The following is a 27791-nucleotide window of genomic DNA, read 5'->3' on the forward strand; positions in this document are numbered from 1 at the left end:
AGATCCTCACACTGGTGAGCTTTCTCGACGACTGTACAGCGAAGAAAACAAAACGAGGGAATTATCTGCGTTTCAGTTGTCTTCAAGTTTTCAAGGTTTCAGCGACACAGGGCATGACAGAGGGGTTTTATGCAACACGAAGGATCTCAGTCTCATACTGACCTTGGTTTATGAGCTTTGTTTTTTGTTCTCTTCTTGCTTTGATGTTTTTCTTTTATTAGTCTTCGACTGTCTTTATCGACTTGACTTGTCCACAATTCAACCCTTGAACATTGTTCAAATGACACTGACCATTGAGCATTTCTACCAAATTCACATAACATTAAATCGCAATGTATCATCAGGCAAAGTTTGAATAAATCATCATTTATCTGTATATAGAGTGAAGAAGGTCCTGCCCAAACACCTCGCCCACAGAGCGAAGCCTCATGTCTTTTGCATAGGCTTGTACGTCTAATAGAAGAACCCAACAGACCGATCCAATAATCTACCAAAAATCCACTCTAGCCCTCTAATCCTCAAAGACAGGAATAACATTGGACCAGCTCCCCCTGGCCCTCTCCTCCCAATACCCATCCTTCCCACCCTTAAGCCGCCAGGCAACCTCCCCTTCCGGGTCCTCATCAACCCGCGTGAACCAGCGCGGATTCCAATTCTCCCCGGCGGCCTCCATCTCGCGTCTGCGCCGACGCTGGCCCTCCTCCAGCTGGACCTTAAGCTCCTCCGCGCGATCTAGGTCGCCGTCTTCCAGAGCGCGCTGATCAGGTCGCAGACGTGAATCCGTCGGCGGCAGATGCTGATCCTCAATCGGAGTGATCTCATTCAGGGTCGCCGCAAAGGACGTAAGACCGTAGTGTTTTGGCGCGGAGGGGACGAGCGAACCGACGGACCAGATCGTGTTACCGGTAGGATTGCCATCGCGAGTGAGAGTCATCGAGGAAGGCCAAGAACCCGTCAAGCCCAAGGGTAGCGGTTTGTTGTTTGCATCGACGGCGCGGGTCGAGACTTCTTCACTGCGACCGGAGAACATGCCGCCGGCCTTGAAGGTGGAGATGGAACGGTGCCCGCAGGACTCGTTTGTGATGGCCAGCTCGCCAACGGGCTCAACGTATTTTTCGCCTGCGATGATGTTTCGCAGGAAGGATGTTGCCGGTGTCCAGCTGAAACGTTCGCCGGAGCCGTGCAGGGTAATTCGGACGCGGCCTTCGGTTGTGATCTCGGCGGACTTGCCCCAGAACTTTTGGCTCGGCATTGGGGACTGCGAGAGACTCCATTCTTTGCTGTCGGCCTGGTAGGCGAGTTGAACGGGGCGGTGGGAGACTTTCTCGGCGATGAAACGGAACCCTCGGTCTTCGCGGACGAGCTCAAACGTCTCTCCCAGCATGGGATTAAAGGGTTTGCGGATGGAGCGCTCCCGGACACGGTTGCTTGAGATTGAAGATAAGGCAAAGGCGGTTACGTACATCAGGCGTTCGACAGGGTCTGTGGACTGAGCAGCCTGGTCCAGCAGAGATGAATATTCCAGGAGCTCTGCGGCGCGTTGCAGCAGTGACATAGGCTCGTTTGCAGATACGGGCATCGAGATCGTGGACAAGTCCTTGCCGACATTCTTGCGCAAGAACCCGATTAAGCTTGGAGGCAGGACTGTTGGGGCGAGGATGTTCGTACGACGTTTTACAAAGTCCAAGGGCAGTGGGGCCAGCGATTTTGGTTTGACTGGGAACAAGCCCGATGCGGTACCGCTTTCTTGACGAGTTGCTGCCGCATCGGATTCACCATCGCTATCAGAGGGAGCATCGTCCTCCACTTCCTCAGCAGCAGAGACGGGCCGGTCCTCTTCGGGTCCCTCCTCGTCGCTATCCTGAATGGTCAAGAGGGGGGACTTGTCGCCACCTCCATCTGTCGCGTCAAAGAACTCTTGCGACATGTCAGACTCCATGCTCCGCCGGGGAACCATAGGTGGCCGAGAAGGGTTCCGCCGCTCTTTGCTCTCAGCAATCAGCGTGGAGAACTCAGATACAGCATGATCAAGATCGCGCAAGATCGCCATCAAATGGTCATGGATTTCGTCCATGTGGTCAGATTGGCTGATGATACTGGCAGGCTTTCCCTTGCTATCGCCAGTAGGTACCACCAGCTGTGAGGAGCTAGAATTCGTGGTCACGGCTGGTGGACGTCTGCTGTTGGTATGCGATTGCCCGCTAGTTTTGCGCTTCCAAAATGGCCGCTTGTGATCCTCACTAGGAGTGGCCTCATGGGAACTAGGCTGAGGACTAGGGGACCGACCACGTGAGCGAGGCCGTTCAACAGGGGTTGGAAGCGGAGAGGCAAGATACTTAGGGTCCGTGTCCTTAGCAAGGCGACGTATCGCATCTCGTGATCCAGAAACATGACCAACAAGGCTCTCGACGCGGTTCCATTCATCGTCCTCGGCCGGGGAGGGTTGAAACGGGGCGTAAAGTCGCAGCGCCGGAGGAGCGGTAAGACCAAATTTGTGGTTGTCCTTGGGGCCTTCCTTGGAGGAAGCTTTCTCGAGGGCACGCTTCCAGGCGCTAAAATCGTGCTCGTTACTAGCACGCAGATGCCAGATCTCAGTACCGGAGTCAATAGAGATCTCACGGGACTTTTCATTGGTCGCAACAGCCGCTAACGAGAGCGGAATCGCACCTCGCAGTGCAGCTGAATTGCGATCATGGTAGTATGACAACGTGCAGGAGATAAAATCTAGAGAAAAGAAACGACGCGCCCAGCCTTGGTGGCGCTTTCGTCGGCGCTTCTGAAGCACTCCAGTGTGAACAACTTGATTGGATACATCAACATGTTGCGAGCTGAGGGTAGCTCGACTGTTGCCTCGTCGGCGAGTCTTGGGTTGTGGTAGCGAATCGGTTGATGCCTCTGGCTGGAAACGTGGGGTGGCGATCGACGCAGAACCATGTGGCTGCAGGCCGGTTGGATAGGTGAGAAGGACAAGTGTCAAAGTCTTGGAGATTTGTTTGGAAAATGTATTGTCGAAGACGAGCGCATAATTGCCCGCTTCATTCGCCAGTACATCGTAGGTGCCCTGAGTAATCTTATCTGCCTCACATTTGCCGGTCCATCTGATTGTTTTGAGACCAATCCCCGTCAGCTTCTCGATAACGGCGGATTGGTGTCGCGCGCCGGTGGATGCCGCTGTTGCGGGGAGATTCTCAGTGGAATCCGTGCTCTGGGAATCGGAGGTCGGAAGATGAGAGCTCAGAGCAGAGGATTGACCGGGGTGTTTAAAGATGCCAAAGTTGACAGACTTCTTGTGCGGTTGAATACTCCAAGAAATGGTGTGGTTTGCGCTGACATTGATCCAACGGACAAAGTACGACTAGAACGGTTAGTTGAGCACAAGAGCATCGAAGAACATCTCCTACTTTGCTGTGAATCTCCAGCTCTTCCATGGCCGCCATGGTTGCGCAATGAGGGGTGGCAAGAAGCTCTGTGTCCCGTTACGGTCCGGTGCGGCTGAACGTGGCGATGCGGGGACAAGCCACACTATATAGCTGATGTCACAGGAACGAGAATTCAATAGCGTTGCAGCCCAATTAGCCAAGGCAATAGAGAGAGGGGCCAATGTGGAACATACTCAGGCCGAGGCCGAGGAGCTGACATGGGTCAATCCAGCCTTGTAGGGGCTTACGTAGTCCAATAGTACAACGGTAAAACAGATGTAGTCTACTATGTACCTTATGCAGCCTACTCCGTTCGGCGCACAGATGTATTTAGATCCCCACACTATTCGCTTAAAATCATTGTCCATTGGAAAGAAATAATGGTTACATGCCTGCTGCCAAAGGTGTATCAAATTAAAAAGACATTCCATCCCTTTTCTGGGACCCCTTTTTCTGTAAACGGGAAAAAGATAGTACACTGTACAGACGAGAAATGCTCATCTCCGCCCCTGGCTCATGTTGCTGAACATCAGTTTGAAACCATTGCATAAAGCATGCATGTCAGGGTAAGGGTTCTTCTGTAGCTCGTAGCCCTGTGGGATCACCTTGACGGGCCAGTTCTGAAGTCGCGCATGTTCGCCTGCCTTGAAACAAAGGAAGAAGTAGCCGGGGTATTTGGCGTTGATGCAGAATGCATATGCCGAACGACGAGGGTTGGCCTTGGTGTAGGTCTCGAGCCATTGATCTATGAGGTATTAGTATGTTGTTTTTTCAAAAGAAAGTGTTCAATCAGAAACATACCGGTCTCGGTCTTGCTGCCATCTTGGAATTTCTCGTTCAGCATCATCTCATCCACCTTCTTAGCCATCGCTTTGACATGATTGACGATGAGGTCATCCAAATCACTGTAGCTGTACCGACCGCCAACCTTGAGAACACGACCGACGGAGAATTCGTTCTCCTTGTCCAATTCCAGGACATCAATGTGCTGGTACACGCCTTGTGCCACTTTCCAAGTCACAGCCAGGTGATCGTGGCCGCGGGACGACGGCCGAATAACAACGTCACCTCGACTTTGAGAGCCCAGAAACTCCTCGGCCTGAGTCGAGTTGAAGGGCCGGAAGAGCGGGTGTTTGATAACACGCATGGCTTGACCACCACGCTGTTGTTTTTCCTGCAGCGATTCCTTGTCGGCCCGCTCCTGCGCATCGTCCCAATCCCCAAATCCGTGGTCTGGGTTCCGCCGAGATGGTTGGCTGACCTGTTCTTCGCGCAGAGAGACATTGCAAGAGAAAGCTTTGCGATTCAAGAACATGATCTTAGCCGGGACGGTCTGGTGCACTTGGTATGCGTTCCGTACAGGAATGTCGTAAGGAACGCCAAGTTCAGTCTCGGCCACAAGCACGTCAACTCCGCAGTCCAATTTGGCCTCAATGTGATCTTCAAATACCCGCTTGATCGCGATGGGCACTACCATACCAGGTATTAAAGATTCAGCGGTCTCGCCAGTCAGCATTGTGAAGATATCGTCTGTGCTGAGGAAGACAAATTGCTTGCGCAGTTCCTCGTATGGTTGTTGCAACTCGGCTCGGATCGTCTCGAGGGTGGCACGCTTGCGCTGGTTGAGATTTCTTTCGAGCTGCTCTGCATATTCCTCCAGAATCAGATCGTTGACACGATCTTGTGCCTCTTCCCGGAACAACTTCCGCATGATAGCACCGGTACCATTCTCGTCAGTCTCAGCCTTGATATCTTCCTCGTCCAACTCCAGTGCATCAGCAGCCATCTTTCGAGCGATATCGTAGTCTTCGGGATGCACACGGGTATTATCGAGTGGATCGGCATCTGGATCAGCATTCTCAAAGTCGATGTAGACGAAACTAGCACAGTTGTTCCAGACTTTGACACCCATAGCAGGGTATGTCGCGTTAACGCCAAGCAATTCCACTCGGTTGTTAACGATTCCGCCGTTCATGTTGACAATCTTAAGTAAGTGAGCCGCCTTTCGGGGACCGAGACCGCAAACATATGGCAAGAGGTTGGCTGTCGCAGTGTCAGCCACTGCCTCGTTGAGATCAACGCCAACCAAGTTGACCATGTCGACCAGAGCAGTTTCCAGCTGCTTGAGGAGCAGATCCTGGGACACTAGTTGCTGGCCTGGCTTGAACTGGATAGATACAACATCACGACCTAAAGATGCGTATTCCTTAAGTGGGCTCTGCAAGTACCGGCCCAGGGCCACGCAGTAATGAGTCAAAGGTCCGAAGCCCGGGTTGTCGGTTCTGGCACGAGGGCTGTTGTGGTATAGTCGAGCAACCTCGTCGTTGACGATGACCACCTCCAATGGGTCGCTGACTTCCTCGTCGTGATCATTTGTGTAAGATGCACCACGCATGTCTTTCTGTTCGACGATTTCGGATAACAACTTGTACAGGCGGCGGGTCTCTGGTGTCATACCTGACACCCCAATGACATCCGGTCGACGACGATCTACCAGATCCACAAAGGCGGCCACATTTTCACCGTCTGAAATGCCACGGTTCTCATCTCCTAATGAAAGATCGATGAATTTGCCATTCTCCAAGACGCGGCCATCTTCCTCTGTATAAGCCCAGTGAATTGGGTCCCGGCCCACTTGTCCAGATCCGGTGGAGAGAGTGAGCACACGGGGCACTGTGCCCAGGACCATGCCCTTGGGTTTGTAAGGGGCCTGGTCTAGACGTTGAGAGAATGCCTCGCGACACTCCTTGGCAACATGGTTCTCACATTCCTGTCGAATGTTTTCCTTGACACTACGATTGATCAACTTTTCCAGCTTGCCCAAGGCCAGATCCAGAACCTCGCGGCGGACGCGATTCCAAGCATCAGCAAGTTCACTGTAGTTGTCTGATTCGATATCGGCGTAGAGTCGAGTGCGGAACTGATCAAAGTTTTCAAATCGCACCCGGACATCAACCAGTCCCTCTTCCTCGGCCTTGAGCATGCGCAAAAACATCTCTGGACGACGGGCGATATCGCTGAGCTGCTGGTTCCGCAAATATTTAAATTCGGCATATGGATGCTGTTCATCGATCCGGCGGAGTCCCTTCTCTGTGCGGAAGCAATCGACAACTCCGTTCATATAGTACGCCTGACGAATAACTTTGCGCATTTTTGGGCTAAGGGCAAGTTCTTCCGCGAACATCGACTTCGCGGCTTTGAGGACATGTGAGCTGTTGGAAAAGTCATTGTCGACGAACTGATCTGCCATTTCTTCGGGGTGCTCGGTGGGATCTTCGGTGTATTGCCTGCGCCCTTCCTTGGAGGCATTCTGAGCAAATGCATCTGCAGTGATGCCAAAAGCACGCACGAAACCGTAAGCTTTGCCGTTGCGGACTCGCTCGAAGAAGGATTTGCCAGTCGCTTTTCGGCGCTGCGTTTCTCCGGTAGCCTCGCCATTCACCTGATTCAGGTCACGTAGCTGTGAAGAGTATTGGAAATGGATGTAATCTTGCACATCTTGAAGTTCTTCCATACTCGCGGCCGCAGCAAGCAGTTCCTCCACATTAGAATCATTCACGCTAAATAGAGTTTGTAGGTTGTCGTATGTCTTTTGAATTGTACCACGCTTGTCAACTAAAGCGCGGAATTTGAGGTCATGGTCGAAAATATCCCAGAGATCGGTCATGTTGAGGAGTTTCTCGGCACGGATGCTATATTGTGCAGACTCATCATCGGGATCAGCACCATTGGCCATGTCTTTGACGGCATGAATCATGTAATCTTTGCGATGCTGGAAAATGAAAGGCACTTCCCAATCGTCCGTGATCAGGAACTCCAACATCTTAGCGACAGAGCGCTGGAATGGTTCGCGCAGTTCGGGTTCCATGCGCTTCTTGAGCAACATCAAGTTCGAGATCCAGACTGCTTCTTCCCGGAACTGATCCTCGGACAATGTCACATGCTTGTAGGGCTTGCGAGCAACCTGGTGGCGTTCGGGCTCATCGAGGAGACGAATCTCATTATCATCCTCCGTCAACATCCTCTCTGCAAGCTCAGACGGTTCAAAGACGTCTTTCAAGTCTAGGTGCCGTTCTTCGGTTTGTTTGTCGGCATCTTCTTGTTCCTCCATTTGCAATGCAAAATCGTACTCGGTGCCATCACCAAACGCAGCGCGCATATCCTCGAGCGCATTTTCATCCAAGCCTGAGGTGTCGGTCGGAATCAATCCAGTCTTGTTAACCCTGGATGCGGGTGCAACCCCTAGGTCATCGCGTTCACGTTGGGCTTCATCATCGGAGAACGTGTCCTCTTCAATGAAGTCGTCCATTTCATCTCGCAGACCACGGCGCTGGCCCGGTCGAGCATATTGCTGCGCTTCCTCTTCTTCATCCGAATTGAAAATGTCATCGACGCCATGGGAAGGCTGGTGGCTCTCGCGGTCTTTGCCTCGCTTCAGGCGCTTGAACTTTGACTAAATCAGGGTATTAAGATCATACTCAGGCCACAATTAGTATTTCACATACCTCCGTAGTAGGTCCCCGTTGCTGACTCGGGGTAACTCCAATGAGTTCCAGATCTTCCTCGTCAAGGTGCTCTTCTTCGCGGGCAGCGCGTGGGCGTTTCCTGTGTTTGCGAGCGGCGCGTTCGTCTTCCTCGTCCTCATCCACGATGAAACCCTCACGGACCTAGATATTCGTCAGTAAAGAGATCAAGCTCAACATAGGGCCGGGACTCACGGCGCGAGCAGCCTCTTCGTCATCTTCTTCTTCATCTTCCTCCTCACTCGAGTCATTGTAGTGATTGGTGGTGCCCGCACCCTGGCGGACCTCGCCATCATAGTCGTCGGCGAGCTCCTCGTCGTTCTCATCGTCATCCATAATCGCCTCCCCCTCGACCAGGTCGCGAAGGCTCATCTTGCCCGAAGGTGAAGATCCCTATTCCTAGGGATTGAGGAGATTGCAACTTCGGGTGAAAGTTTCAAGATGGAAAGGCGCAGATGCGACTCCAGGTATTGCGCAGCTCGTTGAGGCGGTGAGAATTGAGGTGGGTAAGGCGTGATTGCAGCAACGGTTGTAAAGAGGAAGAATCACGGCCATCGGCGAGGGAGGACGCAGGTGGCGGTGATTGGCTGGTGCTGGTGTGGCTCGACGCTAATCCTATTTTGGCCAGCCTTGTGGCTAGAGCAGTATATATCACGTGCGGGCATCTTGTTTGTGTGGACATGGACATTCAACGAGGCCCTGGTCGGATCCTCAATATGCATATCGCTTTCAGTTTGTTGGTGTAGGGCCAAGAATACAACATTTGCGCCATATGGTCCTTTCTCGACTCATTTACTCAGAAATACAATGTAAAGCCTCCGGCACCTAAGCTCAGCCCAAGACGAGTGGAACCTCCTAACGCTTGTTGTTTCATTGCCAGTAGCGGCCTTTGTAGTTGAAGATCATCTCTCCTTTTCCATGTTCCCCCTTCCCCATAAAGCCCAATCTCACTCCCATTTGGCGCCCACCGGCACATTTTAGTGATAGTTTGTTGAATCGACGCGCCCGAAAGGTCCAATCAGCGTCGCCAAGAACGTCGCAAGGTGATATCGGCTTCCCCGCTGTTAGCTCGGGGGCTCGTTCTGACCACTTCGATCCCATCGGTTTGGGTAACGCGGATTTGATATCACTTGAGCGGTCGGGCTCTTCGTTTTTTTCTCTTTCGCAACTTTTCCTGAATCGTGCAACTCCAACCCCGCGGCCTCCAAACAAGCGCCATGGCGGACCAGTTCCAGGCTCGGACGTTAAAACGCAAGAACGTCAAAGGTCTCGCTCTCAATGCAGCACCTAAAGCTACCTCTAATTCTCTCGATGGCGATGCACAGGGTTCTGGGGCGGTTGGAAATAGCGAAAGCAACCGCACAGATACGCTCGAAATCGGACTGGAGTTCCGACTGGATCTTCGTAGTGAAGACTTGGTCACATTGAAAGAGCTGGGCGCTGGAAATGGAGGTACTGTTTCCAAGGTGATGCACGCATCCACTAAGGTGGTGATGGCTCGGAAGGTGTGTGTCTTCTCTCTCTTCTTGTTGACCAGCGCTGATTTCCTCTTTCCTCCGCAGATCATTCGTGTAGAAGCCAAAGAAAACGTGCGGAAACAGATTCTACGAGAACTTCGAGTCGGACATGACTGTAACTGCCCTAACATTGTCACTTTCTATGGTGCATTCCAAAATGAAGCAAGAGATATTGTGCTGTGCATGGAATACATGGATCTCGGGTAGGTGGAAACTATGTGGGAAATAAACAGCAGATAGCGCTGACGGACAACCAGATCTCTCGACCGCGTTTCCAAGGATTTCGGACCTGTTCGAGTCGATGTACTGGGAAAGATAACAGAGTCGGTCTTGGCTGGTCTTGTCTACCTCTACGAAGTGCACCGTATTATGCATCGTGATATCAAGCCGTCCAATATCTTGGTCAACTCTCGCGGCAATATCAAGCTATGCGACTTTGGTGTCGCTACCGAGACAGTCAACTCAATTGCTGATACTTTTGTTGGCACTTCCACATACATGGCCCCCGAGCGAATTCAGGGAGGCGCCTACACCGTCCGCTCCGACGTGTGGAGTGTAGGCTTGACGGTCATGGAACTGGCCGTTGGCAAGTTCCCCTTTGATCACTCCGACTCTTCTGCCGGAAACCGTGCAAGCGCAGGGCCCATGGGTATTTTGGATCTACTTCAGCAGATTGTCCACGAAACAGCGCCCAAGTTGCCCAAGAGCGATGCCTTCCCGCCTATTCTCCATGACTTCGTTGGAAAGTGCCTCTTGAAGAAATCGGAGGAGCGACCAACCCCACGAGAACTTTATGTATGTCCGGTCCTTTTTTTTTTTTTTTTTTTTTTTTTCTTGTATCTCTTACAAGTACTTACCTCTTCTAGGACAAGGATGCCTTCTTGCAGGCCGCGAAGCGCACACCAGTCAACCTTGAAGGATGGGCATTGAGCATGATGGATCAACACAAACGCAAGTCTTACTTGGGGCCGCCAATACCAACGTCACTCAAAGAGTCCTCGACACCAACCTCAAACTCGACTTCATCTCCCGTCGGCCCTTCCATGTCAGCTGCAATTGGCAAACCTCCTTCCGCCAACAAGCCAACCCGAACCCCACAGCAGTCACCATTCCCATCAAACCCAGTATCAGGCGACATTCCTTTAAGGATCGCCAACGAGATCCCCTCCAATCGCCATCACTACAACCCCCAACCCCAGCCTCAATACTATCCTTCGTCTTCGTCCCGGACTACGCGCTCTCCACCACCCCTCTCTTTGGAGCACCTCTCGCTGGAAGCAAACGATGACGACAGCCGATCCGGTCGTCGCATGATGCGTCAGCACCTCGTTGATCCCGCTTCTGCTATCGATGCCCCATCTCGCCCATTCATGAGCCCCAGTTCCTCTAGCTCCAATAACTCCAATCCCCGCACGAATCTGCACACTTCGACAATGCCTGTTCGCACTGCTCCCCCGACTGGCCCGCCCCCTCCACCCCCCGTTTCAGCAGGCGGGAACTGGCGCAGCCAGCCAGGCACTGCACCCCGGTAATTTGGTGATGATTGGTTGATGTACCCGGATATGATACCGTTTCTCTTTCCTTTGTCATGTCCATGTTCATGTCCAGATGTACTTGCATATTCACATGAAAGCCAATTTAACATCACGATCCTAGTCTCGATGGTTGTGGGCTTCTATTATTGGCCTGGCTGGATGTTCAGTTCTGTCCAGTGTTGATCCAAGACGCTGATGGGACAGAACAGAAAGCGAGGACGAACTGCGCTAGCATTTGATTATCCTTCCCTCCCCCTACGGACTTCTCTCTTTTCATTTCCTTGGTTACTTCTTCAATGACTCTGCTCTGATTGGAATATCTGGCAACAAACGCTATTCTGTTCATTTTTAAATCTACCTTTCATCTGCTGGCATGTCCTGCTGCATTACACGGCGTACACACCTCAACAAGTCACATTTCATACTTATTTTACTCCGGTAGAAACAAGCACCAAGTTATGCATCTTTCGAATAACACTTTGAACAAATGGAATATATATCAAATAGCCAGGCCGTCAAATTGCTCGTTTAACCAGCATAAGGTATATTTGCTGCCCAGGTACTCGTAAACGCTCCCGGGGGGAAGCCAACAAGCGAACGGCTTCAACAATTACGAATAATCTCACCAAAACAAACACAGTTGCAATGTGAAAAGTCAAAACTGCCTCGACCAGTTGAACGATCTTGGTCGTTTTTTTGAGCTTGAACACTTTGATGCAAACTGGATTTTAACAGTTGAATGAGAAACTAGGAAACCGGAAAAGCAACAGCCGTTGTAATCGAGCTCAGACGCCAAAATATTCTCTCCAGATTTGTAGGGAACTCGAAGTTCCATGCTACACAATGGGTAGCACCAAATAGAAGGAGAGAAAACAAAGAACCCAGCGTCATCACATATCCTGGCATTTTCTTGGGGACATCACTGTAAAAGGCGACATTGGGAATCCAGACGCTGTATCGGGAGCCAGAAGCCATCGGGCCAGCATTGGCTATGTGTATCAGGTCTTCTGCGCTTACATGCCTAGCAGCTTTGATGATATATGATGTCCAGCCGTCCTGAGGCATGTTGATCCACCGAATATATGTAATAGACGAGCAAATTGCAAAAGACAAGGTAAAAACCCCAAGCTGGCTTTTGAGAAGATTCGGACCTAGTTGCACGCCGAGCTGGATGAACATCCACGATATCTGGAGTAATTCTAAGAGCTTGACGACTATATCACCCTTGTCGAGATCACCCACAGAATCCTGGGACAGCGAAGGTAATTTGTCGACCATTCCCAACTCGCGCACAAGGAGGAGTTTATTCGCATCGACCACCCATAGCTTACCGCAAAGCAGAGTGAGATTTCCAGCCCAGTCCCTGTATGAGAAGGTGAAGACTCTCCTTTGTTCTAGATAGCCCCGATAGACCATGCTATTTGCTTCTTGGATGGCAAGGACATTAGATATGCCCAATTCCCAGTCAGCTTTCCCTATTGCATTCGAAACCTTTTGCATAGACTTCTGCGAAGTCTGCAGGGTTCGTAAGCCCTCGGGGATATCTCGCAATGAGGGCATCTCTTGCGTATTGGTAGCCGGGTAGCGATTGGCGAATTGAATAGGGAACCCACACATATTGACGTGGTGTATGTGGGAGTCTGTTCATGGGACACCCTCTATCTTATGATAGGTACTGTGTATATCGGGCTCTGAGCATCCTGACAGAGCACAGGCTACTGCATGCCATTCCGAATGCCCACTCCGAGGCGAGGATGTTGAAGATCATCCATTCGAGATTTTTTGGAGAATCGCCACGGAGTTCGTATATATATTTGACATTCCCGAGATGACTTCGGCTGGGTTGGTACATTGAGATGAAGAATAGACCAGGTGCAGAGGCCTGTCACGCCGAAACAAGACCAGACAATATCTAGGGTTCCTCGAGTATTCGGTACAGAGATGAATGCTACCGTTTCTGAAAGAGATGTACAGCTAGTGTGGAATATTTGCATGCTAATGGGATGGATCTCGAGTAACGAAGAGCCGACTAACAATAGCTGCAACCGCTGAAAGACACGGGGAAACCATATACATATATCGTACATACGTAGGCACATAAGGAGAGCGCTGTAGTGTCGCAACCCTACCCTTTCTATTGTTCGTTCTTTACTGCAGATCTGCATACACCCAACTTTCTGTATTGTACAGAGTACTTATTGGTTGGAGCAATAATCGTGGCTCAAACTGCGGCCAAGCTTATAGCAGCTAGGGGTTATGTACGTCACCCTGGAGCCCATGGGATAATTATAGAGCAGATGGTGAGTAAACACATAGTAATGCGCCTGTTCTTGAAGTATAGAGAGATTTGCATAAGCCGCATTAAATAGTGCATTTAAGATGGCTGAAAGCACTGGATATTTATTTCGTTCTGAGGGCTATCCACTTACCTCATGGCACATTGTCCTACCTAGGAATGTATGTACATGGTACATAGGTAGAATATAAAACAAATATGACACAAGAGGACTATGTGGTTTCGTAGATCAGAACCAGCAGCAAAACAGATGACAGTGACGGCTGGGGTCCACCTAGGTAGGCTGCAAAGTGTTTATTAGAAACATTGTCAATTTCTGGATGAAGACTTGATATATCCAGCTGTGATAACAAACCAAGTTATACATACAAAGCTCATGTGTTCACGAAGCAAACGGTTTCTCGAGACCGAAAACAACAACAAAAACAAAACATACAATCAGGGCAAACCAAACCCAGGAAAATGATAGCGCAAATGAAGAAGCCAGAAAAAGCCAGAAAAAGCCAGAAAAAGCCAGAAAAAGCCACAAACCTAGAACACCAAACCCTGCAAATCAATCAACATAGTCTCTATTTCATCATGAGCTCTGGACCAGCCAATGGGCTGGGGCCAGGGGGTGCGGGAGCAATGCCCGGAGTTGACGGCGTAGGAGCAATATCCGACATCGGAATTGAGACGGACGACTTTCCACCCCGAGTGCTGTTACTTCCACCGCGACCAGAGCTTGCCGCACCACCACCTCGACCACCGCGGCTTTCATGGGTCCCAGAGGCAGTGGTACCAGTGCGTTCACTGGCGTGCTTTTCGCCCTCGGCTTTCTTGTTGCCTCGAGGACGGCGCGAAGTGCCACCCCGAGAGCCGGGTCCACGTAATGGAAGGCCAGTATCTTGGGAGATGGGCACAGCAGCTGCAATAGGAACATGCGGATGCGAAGCCACAGATCGACCCCGACCTGTTCCCCGACCTCGACCACGGCCACGTTTGATTGTACCGTCGGCGCTGCAGAGAAATTAGCATGAATATACAACAATGGAATAGTGAGAAAACATACCGTTCTACTTGGACCTTCTCTCCTTCCGGCACGAGCGGTCCGCTATAGACAAAGAACCCATCTTTGCTCGCAGCAGCTTGCTCCTGCCACACCATTTCAGTGTCATCCACAAATGGATCATCCCGGTCATATTCCTCAACCTTCTTGCGTCGCTTCTTCTTTCCATCGCTAGCCTCTGAGGGCGCGCCATTGGTTCCTGCGCCAGTGCCACCCATGGCAACATCGCCATCCATGTCACTGTCGCGTTCCGCATCGAGACTCAAATCCTCGTCAGCACTTTCACCGGCAGAGACTCCTTTGGCATTTTTATCATTGCGTTCCAGTGCGGCCCCAGCAGCTGCCACACGAGCCAGGCGCGCTTTGTGGGCGGCCAAACGAGGGTGTAAGGCAGCAAAGCCATATTGCTCCTCTGCAAGTCGCGCAAAGTTGACAATCTGGTTGCCTTTTAGCAGCGGGACATGAACGATGATATTAGGGGTACTCCGCGAGTCGGATGACTTCGCGGAATCATCCCCTCCACCAAACAGCGCATTCGTGATGAAGCCAGATCCTTGGGGCAGCTGAGGAGCCTCTTTGGCAGGCCGAGGTGGTTTGGGGGATGGGGCTTTTGATGTCGGCGTAGCAGCTGTGGTCTTTTCTTTTCCAGCGCCAGAAGCGGACTGGTCCTTGGGCTCGACTTCCGTTGCTTCAGGTGGTGGTTGGGTTGGTGGAGTTGGTTGCACAGCGGCCTCCTCGGGTTGCGCGGGAGGTGGAGGTTGGCGCATCGCCGGGGGAGACAGTTCGATTTTGGGAGTTTGTGAGGGTAGCGGCCGCTGCTCAGTGGGTGGATATGGGGTGGTATAGTGGTTCGACTGCGACATTGCTTGTGGGGTGTGCAGGATTCCATGTGATGGAGAGGGCGTGGGATGGGGGGATGGGGCTAAGGACTGATGAGAGGAAGTGGGTGCCATTGCAGGCGGTGCCGGCGAAGATATACCGGATACATGGCCAGAGGAGGAACGCTGGATCGGGGTGTAGACTGGTTGAGGGTTCTGAGCGGGCGGATCGATGATGCTTGAGATTGCCGGCGATGCACTGGCGCGATAAGTGTTGCGAGGAGAGGCTGGGCGAGCGGGAGGGCTGTATATGGGTGCTGGAGATGGATTGTCAAACGCAGAGCGAATTGGATCGAAATTTTGTCCGCTAGTTCTCTGGGGTGGTGGTTGGGGCGCTGGAGGTTGCGATTGTGGGCGCGGGGGCTGCGATAGTTGATATGAAGGTGAAGCTGCAGGAACCGGAGGATGTGGATGTGAGTAAGAGGTTGGGGCAGGTTGAACAGGTAAATTAGGCTGCGGAGGGAGGGCAGTTAGAGCAGGTTGGACGGGCTGAGCAGGATGAGGCGCCGCAGGGGCGTGTGGAGGGCTTCGGGCGTCTACCGGAGTAGGCCCCGTATCCTCTCCTGCAGGCTCCAGTTTGGGCTTTTTCCGAGAAGCAGTATTGTTTGATTTCTCCCGTGGACGACGGGGAGCTCGAGCTGGCTTTTCTTTAGGTTCCTTGATCTCTTTGGGTTCTTTTTCCTTCTTGGTTGTCTTGGGATCGTCATCATCCTTCTTACGACGCGACCGCCTGGCGGTACCGGAGGCACGTCGGGCGCCTGTGTCAAGTTTGGTATCGGCGTCAATGGGCCCTTCTTTAGGGGCACCCATATTGGGAGGATCAGACATAATTATTTGACAAAATCACAAAATGGAAAATTGTAAAAATTGTAAAAATTGACAAACTGGATGTGACCCAAGGTGGTGAGCTTGAAGCGGTCGCGGAGTCAGGATGCGGGAAAACAAGAGAAACACGCGAGATAAGAGAGGAAAGGTGGTGAAGAAAGAGTGAGAGAACACTGAAAACGAGAAACCACGGACAAGAGGGGAAAGGATGGAGCGAAGGGGAAAACGGGACTAGGGAAAATAGGGCAGAAGGAAAAGGGAGAAAAGGAAGAGAAAAAAGAGGGAAAAAAAAGGAAAAGGGCAGAAAGGGGAGAAAAGCAAGCAGATTGAATTAGAGCCCATTACATGGCAAAGTACTGCAACTGCAACTTGATATGTCGAGCTCCGAACGGGGGAAAAGGCCAAGATTCCGACCTCGAAAGGGACCAACAAAGCTATCCAGATGAGTTCAGAAGGTATGAATGAAGCTACAAAAAGTCTTTGTTGTATTCTTGAGGTCATGGTTGAGTATTTGGGAGATCAGATTCATACTCCTGCGGATCGTTGAGCCTAGAACCGTAAGTTGCATCTCAGGGTACCTCGTGCTTCGACGACACTATAGGGGAGGTGTTCTTCGGATCAGTGACCCTCGTACTATGAAATGGTAATCTGACTAAGGCTTTCCCTATATCTCTTTCTCTTTTTTTCTCTCTCTCTCTCTCTTCCCTCCACAGATATAGGAGTCAAGGTAACATCTATCCTGTTTAGGATCCGAGTGGGAGCTCATGACAAGTACCAGGATCGTCGGATTCATGAGCGTCATTGATCCCCAGGAAGAAAAGATGATACCATACTTGATATGTCAATGGATATAAATAAGCTGACAAGTGTACAGCCCCTCATAGCTGCGATGGCAAGATGGGGGGCATAGTTGTGTACAGGGACACAACAATATAGATGCCACGGATCAAGGTGAGGAACCAAATTGGGACTAGTACACCCGTCATCTCCCCCTAACCCAATGTGGTTAGCCTGTTCTGCAGCCCCATTTTAGCTTTTGGGAGCCGCATCTCTGGGATCTCCCCGCGCTGACATAACTTTTTTTCTCCTCTTCACCTGGCCACATTATTTACGCATCATGGCTTTTCGCGGCGAACGATTCGTTCTCAATCTAGATGATGATTCTGGTACTCCAGAAATCCCCTCTCCGTTCTCCCTCATCGGTGAGATCCAAGAACGGGCTCCATCCACCGCCACTCCCCCCGCGCCTAAACCACCAACGTTGTCGGCCTCCTTAACTGGGTTCCCTGCACCTCGCCAGCGGAAGCCGTCTTCTTTCAAACAGCGACGAGCAAACCCGCCTGATACCCTGGCATCTTCTACGAAACCGACCCTTCAGGATGACAAAAAGTCTATCGATGAGGAGAACCGCCGTCAGCTGGCAGCAATGTCAGATGTGCAGATCCAGCAGGAACGAGAAGAGCTGATGGAACAGATGGATCCGGGGCTACTGCAACGATTTCTCCGCAGAGCAAATATTGAAGAAGATCAAAAGACTGACCTCGAACCACCACCACCTGCCGCCGACGAAAACTCCAAGCCGAGAAAATCTGTCTCGTTCGATATCCCTGCTTCATCCGCGCCGGCTTCTGCACCAACTGCACAGTCTCATTCTATATCAAAACCATCACCCAAACCTCTCTCCCGTAATGAAGACCTTCCTCCAACCACCCTTCCCCAGGACCTCCACCCAGCCTCTCAACGGCCCTCTCTCGACCCCGCTACTCTCGAAACCTTCCACTTCCCTCAACCGAAAACCCCAATGCCAGTTCTGGATCCATCCTCGCCATCGTTCCTATCAGACCTCCAGTCGCACTACTTCCCCGAGATTGCCCAGGATCCTTCAACGCTATCTTGGCTGCAACCTCTCTCCGCCGACGAGGAAGACCCAGACTCGACCTCGGCCTACCACCCAGCCAGCAACGCCATCTCAATGGCGCCCTCGGCAATCCGTTTCTCACTGAGAGGCACCATTCTCGCCCCCGAAACATCACTCTCTCTCCCAACAACTATGGGCCTGCATCACCATGGCGAGGACCCGCATGCCGCGGGGTACACGATCCCCGAGTTAGCGATTCTCTCGCGTTCTACCTTCCCCGCTCAGCGGTGCATTGCATGGCAAGTCATTGGTCGCATCCTGTTCCGTCTCGGCCGCGCAGAGTTCGGCGAGCGGGGTGGGCAGTTGTCCGACGGACTGTGGTTCGTTATTGAAAAGGAAGGCGTTGTTGCTGGTATGCTTGCTGAGGCCGATGGCGCTGCCGGTCAGACCCAAGGTAGAAGCAAGGGCAAGGATCAGCAAAATGCTGAGGGTAATGACATGCCTCTTGCATCCGGTGTTGGTCGTCATGCTAGTGCTGCTGCGTGGGCGGTTGAGGGTATATGGCTGTGGCAGAAGGGTGGTGGTGGTGATCGCGGGTTGTTGAAGGAAAACCAACACCGCTCTCTTTAGTTGGTGTTTCGCTGCATTTGATTCTTGGGTTAAGAGTCAACCAGAATTATTCTTATAGATTCAGTACGAATGACATGAATTTGGTAAATATTCAATTTTCGGACAGATCTACAGTTCCTATTTGAAATGTCCCATCATGCCCCATATTCACTCACATCCAACCCTGGCCATCCTTCCTTCTGCCCACCGCGGCCGTCGATGTGAGACTTGTCAAGAGACAGACCGACATCCGCAGTAAATCAGAGAAAAGAATGGGAACCCAAAGCCAAATGCGAGCTTTGCAACGGAATGTTGCAGTACAACATTCAATTGCAAGTTCGGGGCTCGTGCATGGCACATTTTGTAATGGTCATTGATATATCGCATCCGATACAGAGCTTATTCACCCCCGAGGGAGGAATTTCAAGGCATGGTTCTCGCCTTGCGCTCCACCTTACAGCGCGAAGAGTATCCTATAGAGGTAAAAGAACGTGAGCAGAGGAGAAACAAGAACATTGGAGTATGGGTATTAGTAGACTATGACTGAATCTAGGCGAAAACACGAGTCCGCTTCACGGGGCTGCCCATACGCATAGGCGGGTTTGCGTTAGCCATGCCGTTCAGTAGACGGCCCATTCCCTCCACATCCAGTTCACCTCGTCGAAGCATCAGCTGATCAGTCTCCGATGATTCTTCCTGTTTTACTACAGGCTGGCTCTCCTCGACGGATTCGGTCAGCTTTGGGGCGAGAATCATGAGTTGGTGCTCTGCTGCGACTAATACATCGAAGGTTTGTCGCTCTGCCTGTCGGGAACGGCGTGCAGGTGCCGGTAGGTGTCCAATCGCCTGGAAGTTCTGGCCCATCAAGTTCACGTCCTGGAAAGGAGAAACCCGGCAGCGGTTTGAGGAATCAAATGTGCCTGTGGCTTTGGTAGCGTTGCGCCACAGTGACAGTAAGCTTGTGATAATCGCGCTCTGGCGACCGTGACGGAGCAAAATTGACTCGTCGGGTAATACGTCTGACGAGGAGTTTGTCTGCAAGACAGAGATTTGCCCGCGGTGGGAACTAGCTGTGCCCATCGATCCCTTTAGCAACCCATCTTCGCGCACGCGTCTTGTGGATGGTGTCATGGGCGCAAATCGGGATCGCTGCTCTGTTTCGGAGTTGTTACTGGAAGGCGGTGTCATAATACGGCCGCAGACTGCGTATGTGGTTAATGAACCACCGGTGACACCTTGAACGCTCGTTTGACGGTGCAACGGGCCCTTGGCAGCACCAGGACCAGCGCCTTCGATATCCCAGACGCCCCACTCGCCGTCTTCAAGTAGCACCATAACTGCTCGGCCACCTAGTACCCAGTCGGCGTCGATGATTGTCTTCCGTCGAGGTAGTCCGTTGGGTCCTTGCTCAAAGCCAGGGTATAGACTGATCAGCCAGCGACCTTCCGTGTCAATAGTTTCGTAGTCCTCGTGCGGCATCGAAGCTCGTCGCGCAGACTTCGCAGACTTCTTCACAGAAAAGCAGGAATAAATCTTCACACATCCACGGTGGAATGCGACAAGCAGGCTGGCGTGGCGAACAGATGGCCACGCTGATGGATTGAATGCAATTGTCTGTGCGGGTGCTGGCAAGAGCCGTCGTTGAGAAACGATATCTTCTTCTACAAGACAGGAAGAAGACTCTTCGCGAATTGGAATTCGGTGCAGCAAAAGCACGCCAGATCCCTCTGCAGAATGCGTGGCCACGAGCAGATCCCATTTACCAAAATTTCCAAAACGGCCCCGCGATTTTCGTTGGTCTTGCTCGTCCTCAAATTCCTGACAGGTAAATGTCATGGATATACCGCGTGGAATATCTTGATGGGTGGTCGCCCCATTGATTGTGAGGGTTTGGATGTGCCAGCTTTTGAAGTCTGTCTGTGTAGGATGAGGAGGAACAAGTGGCAGAGTCACAATCTTTGTGGACAAATCGGAACAAATTACTGACACAACAATGTTGTTTTTCAAAATAGGCGGGAAGGGGTCCAGAGGCGAGCGAGCTTCTTCGGGGAGAACACGAGGCACCGCTACATCCAGCACTCGGCTTCCAAGGGGAATATCAATCTGACGCAGAATCTCCTCGTACGGAGAAGCAGGATCGACTTCGCTCTCCTCCAGACTGAATTCAACAATCGGTTCCTCTTGTGTTGGTTCGGGTTCATCCTCCTCATCAGAGTCAATGATCATGACTGAATCAGGATCCGCATTGTTTGCTGCAGGCTTCGGCTTTGCCTGAGGCCCATTCGACTTTAATTCTGCGAATCGCCTTCCTCCTCTCCATACTACCTTTAAACCGGTATCATAGCCGTAGATAATTACCGAGGAGCCATTTGGAGCTCGTAGTGGATAGCCTTTGGCTGTGTGGATGCGATGGGGAAGCGGATAGCTAAAGAATTTGCAAGCCGAGATTAGTCTCAATTCAACTGTCATCACTGAAGCGCATTGCACGTACCTAATTTGCAAGCCATCTTCCCTTGGCCGGACCAAGGGAGTAGTCGGGAATGAGGGCATTGTGCCGGTTGCGATGCTGTCGAGCTATTGGTAGCTTCGAGCACAGGCGCCAGAGGGCACCCCAGGGATAATAGACGGTCAAAAACCTCTAGTAAAGGTAGGAGTTGAAAGCTGGATGCCTGTGTTCGAACGAAAGCAAGCAAATAAATCGATGTTAAGGGTGAAAAGGGTTGGTGGTTGCGTAGATGCAGAAAGGAAGTTGTTGTGTCGGGAGCAAAGACAAGTCGATCCAGTCCGCGTTCCAGCGCGCGTCCTCCAACTTCGACATTCAACCGCTCCGCATGCCTTCTGGGCGCAACGTTACTTGAGGTTACATGAATGATGGAAATGATTTTAACAGTTTCGACCGCAAATTTGTTTTTGACGGCGCACCCTGGTCGCTATCCCGGCTTTTAATCAACCCACAATGGCGTCAGTTCGCTCTCTGGGCGTCCACGAACCCTCGGCCGTCACCTTTTTAGTCGCAGAGGGAATCATTCCAGCCGAGCCCTCGGAAAATCATTACAAATGGACGATATGCGTCGACGAAAGTGGATTGACTGGGCCCGTGGACGATGAGTTGGTATGGACGAAGCACTGTGTTGTATGGTCCCGCGCAGGGATGGTGAAGCGAGTATTTCGAATGGACCCCGAGAAAGAAGAGATTCGACATGCTCTCTTCACTCGATTTGCAGCTGGAGACATCAAACACAAGGATATAGGACCAGGTCGGTCAGAAACAACCACTGGTACACAAAAGCCAAAACGGACTGAGACTCTTTCAACATTGGATCTGCATGGAGATGCACGAGTGTCGGTTATAGCTCCGCAGCAATCCACCGAGAGTCTCTCAAGAGCTTTGGTTGTTGTACTCAAATCGCAAGCTCATATCTTCTTCGTTGCGGGCAATAGCCATACAATCCCTCTTCCATTTGAAGTTGAATCTGTTTTTGCCACGCCTCGAGGTCTCATTTTCCAAAGAAAGGTCCAGGACAATGATGGGAGACGTCAACAACCAACTGTGCCACCAAACTCCTTCATGTCTGCTTCGCTATTCGACCCCGGAGCCTCCCAGTCCTTTTCTCTCAGCAGAAATAAGCGTCCATCGACGAAAGCGTCAGCTACCTCAGGTCCTTCCTGGGTACCAAATACTAGTTCAACCACCGAGTTACCCCGAATCTTCTCCCTCATCAACCCTCATTCAGAGATGGGTCTGGTTGTGACATCGCAAACTTCCCGGTGGCTCCAGGGCGGCGTCAATAGCACCAGAAGAAGACCATCTGGACTAGAAGTGTTGGATCCTGTGGATGAAATTGTGTATATCTCCCCAAAGGACGAACTTCTAGGAATTAGCCGACCAACCAGTGCCCCTTTGATTCTAGTGGTCACTGTCAACACAACCACGGGGATTTATACAATTTGGACCGCGCGCTACAAAGATGATGAATCAGGTGGCTCAATGAAAGATAAAACCAGACGAGAAACAGGAGGTGCTCGATCAGTCAGGCGAAGCTCACATTTCGGTATGGCAACTGGTGCAACGACACCGGCAGGTCGCTCTGGAGCCAGAGAGAGCTTTGGACCTTGGACCGACAACTGGCCCTCTACCCAGCAATCTGAGGGAAAGACAGATCTTGAGGATGATTTAGCTTCAAGAGTAGCCCAGGACTTCGGAGACGTTGGTGTTCCTCTCAAAGCCTCAAGACGAGTCAGCTCATTGCTCGCCCGAACAGACCTTGCAATTAGCCAGGACCGCATCACATTTTCGGATCTAGCCACTGGCAGCCAGTCTAACACACTGCCTCACGGTGCCGGATTTAGGCAGTCTATAGGGGCAGCCAGCGCACGTGGAAGCTTTGGCTTCAACCCTCGAGGCTCCCTGCCTCCGGGCACAGGCTCTGTTTACAGCAATGCAGGTAGCTTTCTGGATACTCCGGTGGACAAGCTACTGGAAGAGCTCAACAGTGACAGTCTATCTTCCGGGTTCGAGAATATTGCCCTACGCGAATCGGCGTCTGGACTCCCAGAAGAACTTCTGTTGAGCAAGGTTGAAAGTTTCTCGTCCCAATTCTCGGGCACTTTCCAAAAAGAACTACCGTCCCGCCGACTAAAGGTCTCTACTTTAGCGTCTACCGACTTTGGAAGCGCACAAAAGAGTAATACAGCTTCCTTGGCTGTATACTTAGTGGATCAAGAATCGCAGAAACTAACTATTGTGAATTTAAGAGCTGACCGAGAACCACACCATAAAGGCCGGAAGAAGAAGTCCAAGACGACTGAGCAGCGCTCGCTACTCGTTCGTGCAGTGAGGATTCAAACAATGTCAAATATCTTGGATGCTTGCAAGATCTCTGATGGGGAGATATCACGAATATTGTCGCTTAGTGAACCGGAAAAGGGACACCGCGAGCTATCGTTACAGACCTTATGGGGAAGCCCAGTCAATATTGAGGTTCCTGTGCCGCTACAGCTTTATGAGCCGGATGGCATCTCTGCCAATAAACTCGAGAGCCGCCCGAGGGAAAGTGGTGTCCATCGGGTCATGGCAGATCCCGACCTCGTCTTCAACAAACTTGATCATGCTTGCTCTCGCGGCAAGATTGATCTGGTCGATGCCGATAACAAACGCCATAGGCTTCAAATCCGAATGGAGCCTCGTAACGAGCTCGTGAAAAAGATACTCAAGATCTGCAAGTTTGCCTTGCGTGACTCTGAAAAAGCCGGCGATGGCATTATGGTCGCGTGGTGGGAAGTCATTAAATGGCTTCAGGCCAAGGAGGAAAAAAATGTCGAGTGGACCGCCATGGTTATCGTGCTTTTGAGTCTGGCAGTCCCATTCGTCACCCCTCCGCAAACTCAAGCCCCTAAACGAGCCCGTCGCAGGAAGGGTCTACTTAGATCCAGTAGTGGAGGACATGTGGACCTAGAAAGCTGGGAGTCCATGCTGGACCTGGAATCTGGCTCATCCGGTGTCGTAGCTCCGTGGATGATGGACAGCTCCTGGGGATGGATCGTTGAACAAGATGCAATCGAGAGTCGCACGGCAGGGAATGCACCTAAAGGAGGCAACACAAGCCGGTCCACGTGCCGTCAGAATTCGTACTTGGTCCGATGCATCGCCCTCAGCCGCGAATTCCTCCAAAGCCCTCAAGGCCTTAGGGCTGCCGGCAGTGACGGCTACCTTCCCATCTCTGAAGCATTCTCCGAGAACACAAGGTGTACCACATTGTGTAGTGTCCTCGTGGCATTGCATCTATTGCGTGAAGAACAGAAACTCTCGATCTGCGACTCGGAGGATTCTCAAAAAGCCTTGGGCTTGCTTGCTCCTATTCTCGCACAACTAGGCAGTTGGCTAGGGTGGGAGTCCTGGAAATGGACCGAAGATGCTTACTATGGCACCGAAATGGCCAGTATGGAGCGCTGGCAGTTCGAGGATAACACCCATATCTCCGGGCTCAAGGTCCCTGATGAACCTTTCCCGCCTCCATCAATCTTCGAATTTCTCATGAGTGCTGCTGCTTACCGAAGCCCCACACCATTTGTCTCTCTCCTCGATATCGTGAATGCATCCGAGCGAACTCCCAGGAAAGGGCGAATGTGGCGCGAGTGTTTCGGTATCACACCAAGGACTTGTGCATTGAACGGATTCTTCGCCGAGGTTCACAGTGTATCAACGCCTCTGGAAAAGATCAAGCTTTTGCAGCGCTGGGGGTTCACCAAAAGTATAATTGATAGCTTCCCAGAAGGTGTCAGTGCACCGCTCTATGAAGCAGTGATGCAATGCCAGATTGAAGCATGCACGTCCTGGAATGCGACGCTCCTAGAGCTGATAGACAGAGAGGATCTCTACATGTCGATGAATCCTGCCCAGACCAATACATTGGCAGTACCACAGCAGCTCAACCATAACGCCATCCGTGATTTCCATCTAATCAGCAGCTCGGCATTGGACATCGATGCCATCAACGCTTTCGAAGCCTCTGCAGAGGCGGACCGATACTCGGTCACCAGGCTGATCTTCCGAGAGGACAAGAGATTCCATGAAGCATTCAAACTACTCAACCAGTCCAAAGCACCTGTGGCAGAGTGCATTGCCGAGCCTGGCTGGAGTGACTCTGACTTGCTAGAGGCACAGAAAGAGATTGTGCAACTTGTGACAGTTCGAACTTTGTCTACTCCTGCGGGCCGTGCAATGCTCGCTTTCAGTGGTCGATTGCCTCTGCTGACCGAGAAACTACCCATCCCGTCCTTTTCCCTGCAGTGTGTTATGAAGCCGGACAATGTGACAGTCAGCGCGGACAGATCTGCATTCTCGGAGGAGAAGGTTTGCTGGGCTTTCTTCCACAACGGAGTATCCACCGGTCTAGCAATCTCCAAGGCTTCCAAGGGCATTGATACCTCATGGATCTTGTTTAACAAACCACAGGATCTTACCAATCGACATGCCGGATTCTTGCTGGCTCTAGGTTTGAATGGACACCTTAAATCGTTGGCCAAGTGGGTTGCTTTCAAGTATCTCACTCCCAAGCATACCATGACATCTATTGGTCTCTTGCTCGGTCTCTCTGCATCGTACTTGGGAACGATGGATACCCTTATCACACGTTTGCTCTCAGTACATGTTACAAGAATGCTCCCACTTGGAGCAGCTGAGCTGAACTTGTCGCCATTGACGCAAACTGCTGGAATCATGGGCATTGGCTTACTTTACTGTGGCTCCCAGCATCGTCGTATGAGCGAGGTCATGCTCTCGGAGATTGAAAACAGTGAACAGGACGATCAAGCTGCCACTGCTAGCGGGGAAGAACTCCGGGACGAAGGATACCGACTGGCTGCAGGCTTTGCTCTTGGTTTTATTAACCTTGGGAAAGGCGATGACTTGCGGGGCATGCGCGACATGCACATCGTTGAACGGTTGTTATCAATCGCCGTTGGGACCAAGAACGTTGAAATTGCTCATGTTCTTGACCGTGCCACGGCTGGCGCAACCATTGCGCTAATGATCATTTTCATGAAAACGAACGACTCGGTGCTAGCCAAGAAGATTGATATCCCTGATACCACCGTTCGCTTTGATTACGTTCGGCCAGATCTGTTCTTGTTACGAACACTGGCACGACACCTCATCATGTGGGACAGTATCAAGCCTACTGCCGAGTGGATCAGCCAGAGTTTGCCCGAGGTTTACCAAGGACGATCACGGCTCACAGATGTACGCCGGTTGCGCAGCGAAGATATGCCCCTCTTCAACATTATTGCAGGTCTTTGCTTCGCCCTCGGACTCCGCCATGCTGGATCGGGGCACACACAAGCACGAGATCTTTTGTTGTTCTATCTAGACCAGCTAATTCGCATATCGCGGTTGCCTGTGCGGAGCTACGACTCAAGACTCGCGCGCAACTCGGTTCGGAACTGTCAAGATGTAGTAGCCCTATCAGCTGCGGCAGTCATGGCTGGCACGGGTGATCTAGCTCTGTTCCGGCGGTTGCGCTCCCTTCATGGCCGAATCGACGCTGACACGCCATATGGCAGTCACATGGCGGCACACATGGCTATCGGAGTACTTTTCCTTGGAGGAGGTAGCTATACACTTGGCACATCCAATCGCGCTGTGGCCTCGCTCATCTGCGCATTTTACCCAATATTCCCAACGACTGTCCTGGACAATAAGTGCCATCTCCAAGCCTTCCGCCATCTTTGGGTTCTTGCCGCCGAACCACGATGTCTCATACCTCGTGATCTTGATACTCGTCGCCCAATATCCATCCCTATTACCATAATATCCCATGACGAATCCACTCGCACTATCGGCGCCCCCTGTATACTCCCAGATCTTAACAACATCGCTCGGGTCGAGATCCGCGGGCCAGACCACTGGCCACTCGTTCTAGACTTTAGCCAAAATGATGCCTTGCGCGAGAAATTCCAACGCGGCGACCCATCCGTCTACCTGCGCCGCAAAGCGACCTACGCTCCAACGGGTTCCTCGACCTCCGTCTTCGCTTCCACCTTGACCGGTCTCAGCGAAGCCCAAGACATACTTCCCGCAATCGCCGGTCCTCTCTTAAACCCAAGCAAGGGCCTCCCACCCTCGGCATGGCCAGCCCGTGCCGCTATACTCACCGGCAAGCCATCTGCAGCTACAAATCCCTCCCAAAACCCTTGGGACTGGGTTTTCCACCTCCCTTCACTACAAGGCCTCGACATCCGCGAGCGCTCCCTCGTCCTCCCGTCTTCCTTCCCGATGCGCTCTACGCGCATCACCACCGATCTTGTCTCTGTGCCACCTTGGCTGCGTACCTCGGCTGTGGACGCGAGACTTTCTCTATCCCATACCGTGCGCAACATCGTGCAATCTGCGCGCGGCCGTGGCGCCGACCCGGATCAAGTTCGCGATCGGATCTGGCAACTTCGACTGCTATTTGATTGGTTGGATCGTACTCAGCCCGGTGATGAACGTGACTATCTCTTGGCTAGACAGATGATGTCTTCGGCGCAAGTCCAGCCGTCCGGGCTGTGGTTACGGAGGGACTTCGTTGATGATGCTAAGTGGCAGGTTTGGGGTGTGCAGGTTGGAGACCTTGAAGGAAAGACCTAACCATATTTGTATTCGAATTAGGATAGACAGATGAAGCTATTCCCACATGCTATTCCATATCTCTTTCGCACCGCCTTCCCTTATAAATCCGAGCCCCGCGCATCGGAGGGGCGATAACACAATCTACAGCCTTCATCCCGCCATCGTGCTTCTCTC

The 27791-nt window shown here is 51.7% G+C and overlaps 8 protein-coding genes across 8 annotated transcripts; 3 read left to right on the forward strand and 5 right to left on the reverse strand.

Annotated features, from left to right (window-relative positions):
* Positions 1-511: 511 nt before the first annotated feature.
* N7457_006084 (oxysterol-binding protein related protein OSH3) lies at positions 512-3437 on the reverse strand (the record flags this gene model as incomplete). The annotated part of the gene is made up of 2 exons (XM_057177128.1): positions 512-3355; positions 3402-3437. 2 exons carry the CDS (start codon positions 3435-3437, stop codon positions 512-514), a joined length of 2880 nt encoding a protein of 959 aa, XP_057031430.1.
* Positions 3438-3916: 479 nt separating this feature from the next.
* On the reverse strand, positions 3917-8314 carry spt6 (chromatin-remodeling histone chaperone SPT6; the record flags this gene model as incomplete). The annotated part of the gene is made up of 4 exons (XM_057177129.1): positions 3917-4164; positions 4221-7872; positions 7925-8086; positions 8138-8314. 4 exons carry the CDS (start codon positions 8312-8314, stop codon positions 3917-3919), a joined length of 4239 nt encoding a protein of 1412 aa, XP_057031431.1.
* An 845-nt stretch (positions 8315-9159) lies between these two features.
* On the forward strand, positions 9160-10991 carry ste7 (MAP kinase kinase Ste7; the record flags this gene model as incomplete). The annotated part of the gene is made up of 3 exons (XM_057177130.1): positions 9160-9662; positions 9717-10254; positions 10326-10991. 3 exons carry the CDS (start codon positions 9160-9162, stop codon positions 10989-10991), a joined length of 1707 nt encoding a protein of 568 aa, XP_057031432.1.
* A 750-nt stretch (positions 10992-11741) lies between these two features.
* N7457_006087 (uncharacterized protein) lies at positions 11742-12611 on the reverse strand (the record flags this gene model as incomplete). The annotated part of the gene is made up of 1 exon (XM_057177131.1): positions 11742-12611. The coding sequence occupies one exon, from the start codon at positions 12609-12611 to the stop codon at positions 11742-11744; it is 870 nt and encodes a 289-aa protein (XP_057031433.1).
* Positions 12612-13859: 1248 nt separating this feature from the next.
* Positions 13860-16044, reverse strand: N7457_006088 (uncharacterized protein; the record flags this gene model as incomplete). The annotated part of the gene is made up of 2 exons (XM_057177132.1): positions 13860-14289; positions 14342-16044. 2 exons carry the CDS (start codon positions 16042-16044, stop codon positions 13860-13862), a joined length of 2133 nt encoding a protein of 710 aa, XP_057031434.1.
* A 1114-nt stretch (positions 16045-17158) lies between these two features.
* N7457_006089 (RPAP1 family protein) lies at positions 17159-18529 on the forward strand (the record flags this gene model as incomplete). Its single annotated transcript, XM_057177133.1, has 1 exon — positions 17159-18529. One exon carries the CDS (start codon positions 17159-17161, stop codon positions 18527-18529), a length of 1371 nt encoding a protein of 456 aa, XP_057031435.1.
* A 528-nt stretch (positions 18530-19057) lies between these two features.
* N7457_006090 (uncharacterized protein) lies at positions 19058-21058 on the reverse strand (the record flags this gene model as incomplete). The annotated part of the gene is made up of 2 exons (XM_057177134.1): positions 19058-20933; positions 21000-21058. 2 exons carry the CDS (start codon positions 21056-21058, stop codon positions 19058-19060), a joined length of 1935 nt encoding a protein of 644 aa, XP_057031436.1.
* Positions 21059-21464: 406 nt separating this feature from the next.
* On the forward strand, positions 21465-27635 carry N7457_006091 (anaphase promoting complex subunit 1; the record flags this gene model as incomplete). The annotated part of the gene is made up of 1 exon (XM_057177135.1): positions 21465-27635. The coding sequence occupies one exon, from the start codon at positions 21465-21467 to the stop codon at positions 27633-27635; it is 6171 nt and encodes a 2056-aa protein (XP_057031437.1).
* Positions 27636-27791: the final 156 nt, after the last annotated feature.

This window comes from Penicillium paradoxum, assembly GCF_028828445.1.
Source record: "Penicillium paradoxum strain IBT 22861 chromosome Unknown utg000005l_segment0_segment0, whole genome shotgun sequence".
Lineage (NCBI taxonomy): Eukaryota > Fungi > Ascomycota > Eurotiomycetes > Eurotiales > Aspergillaceae > Penicillium > Penicillium paradoxum.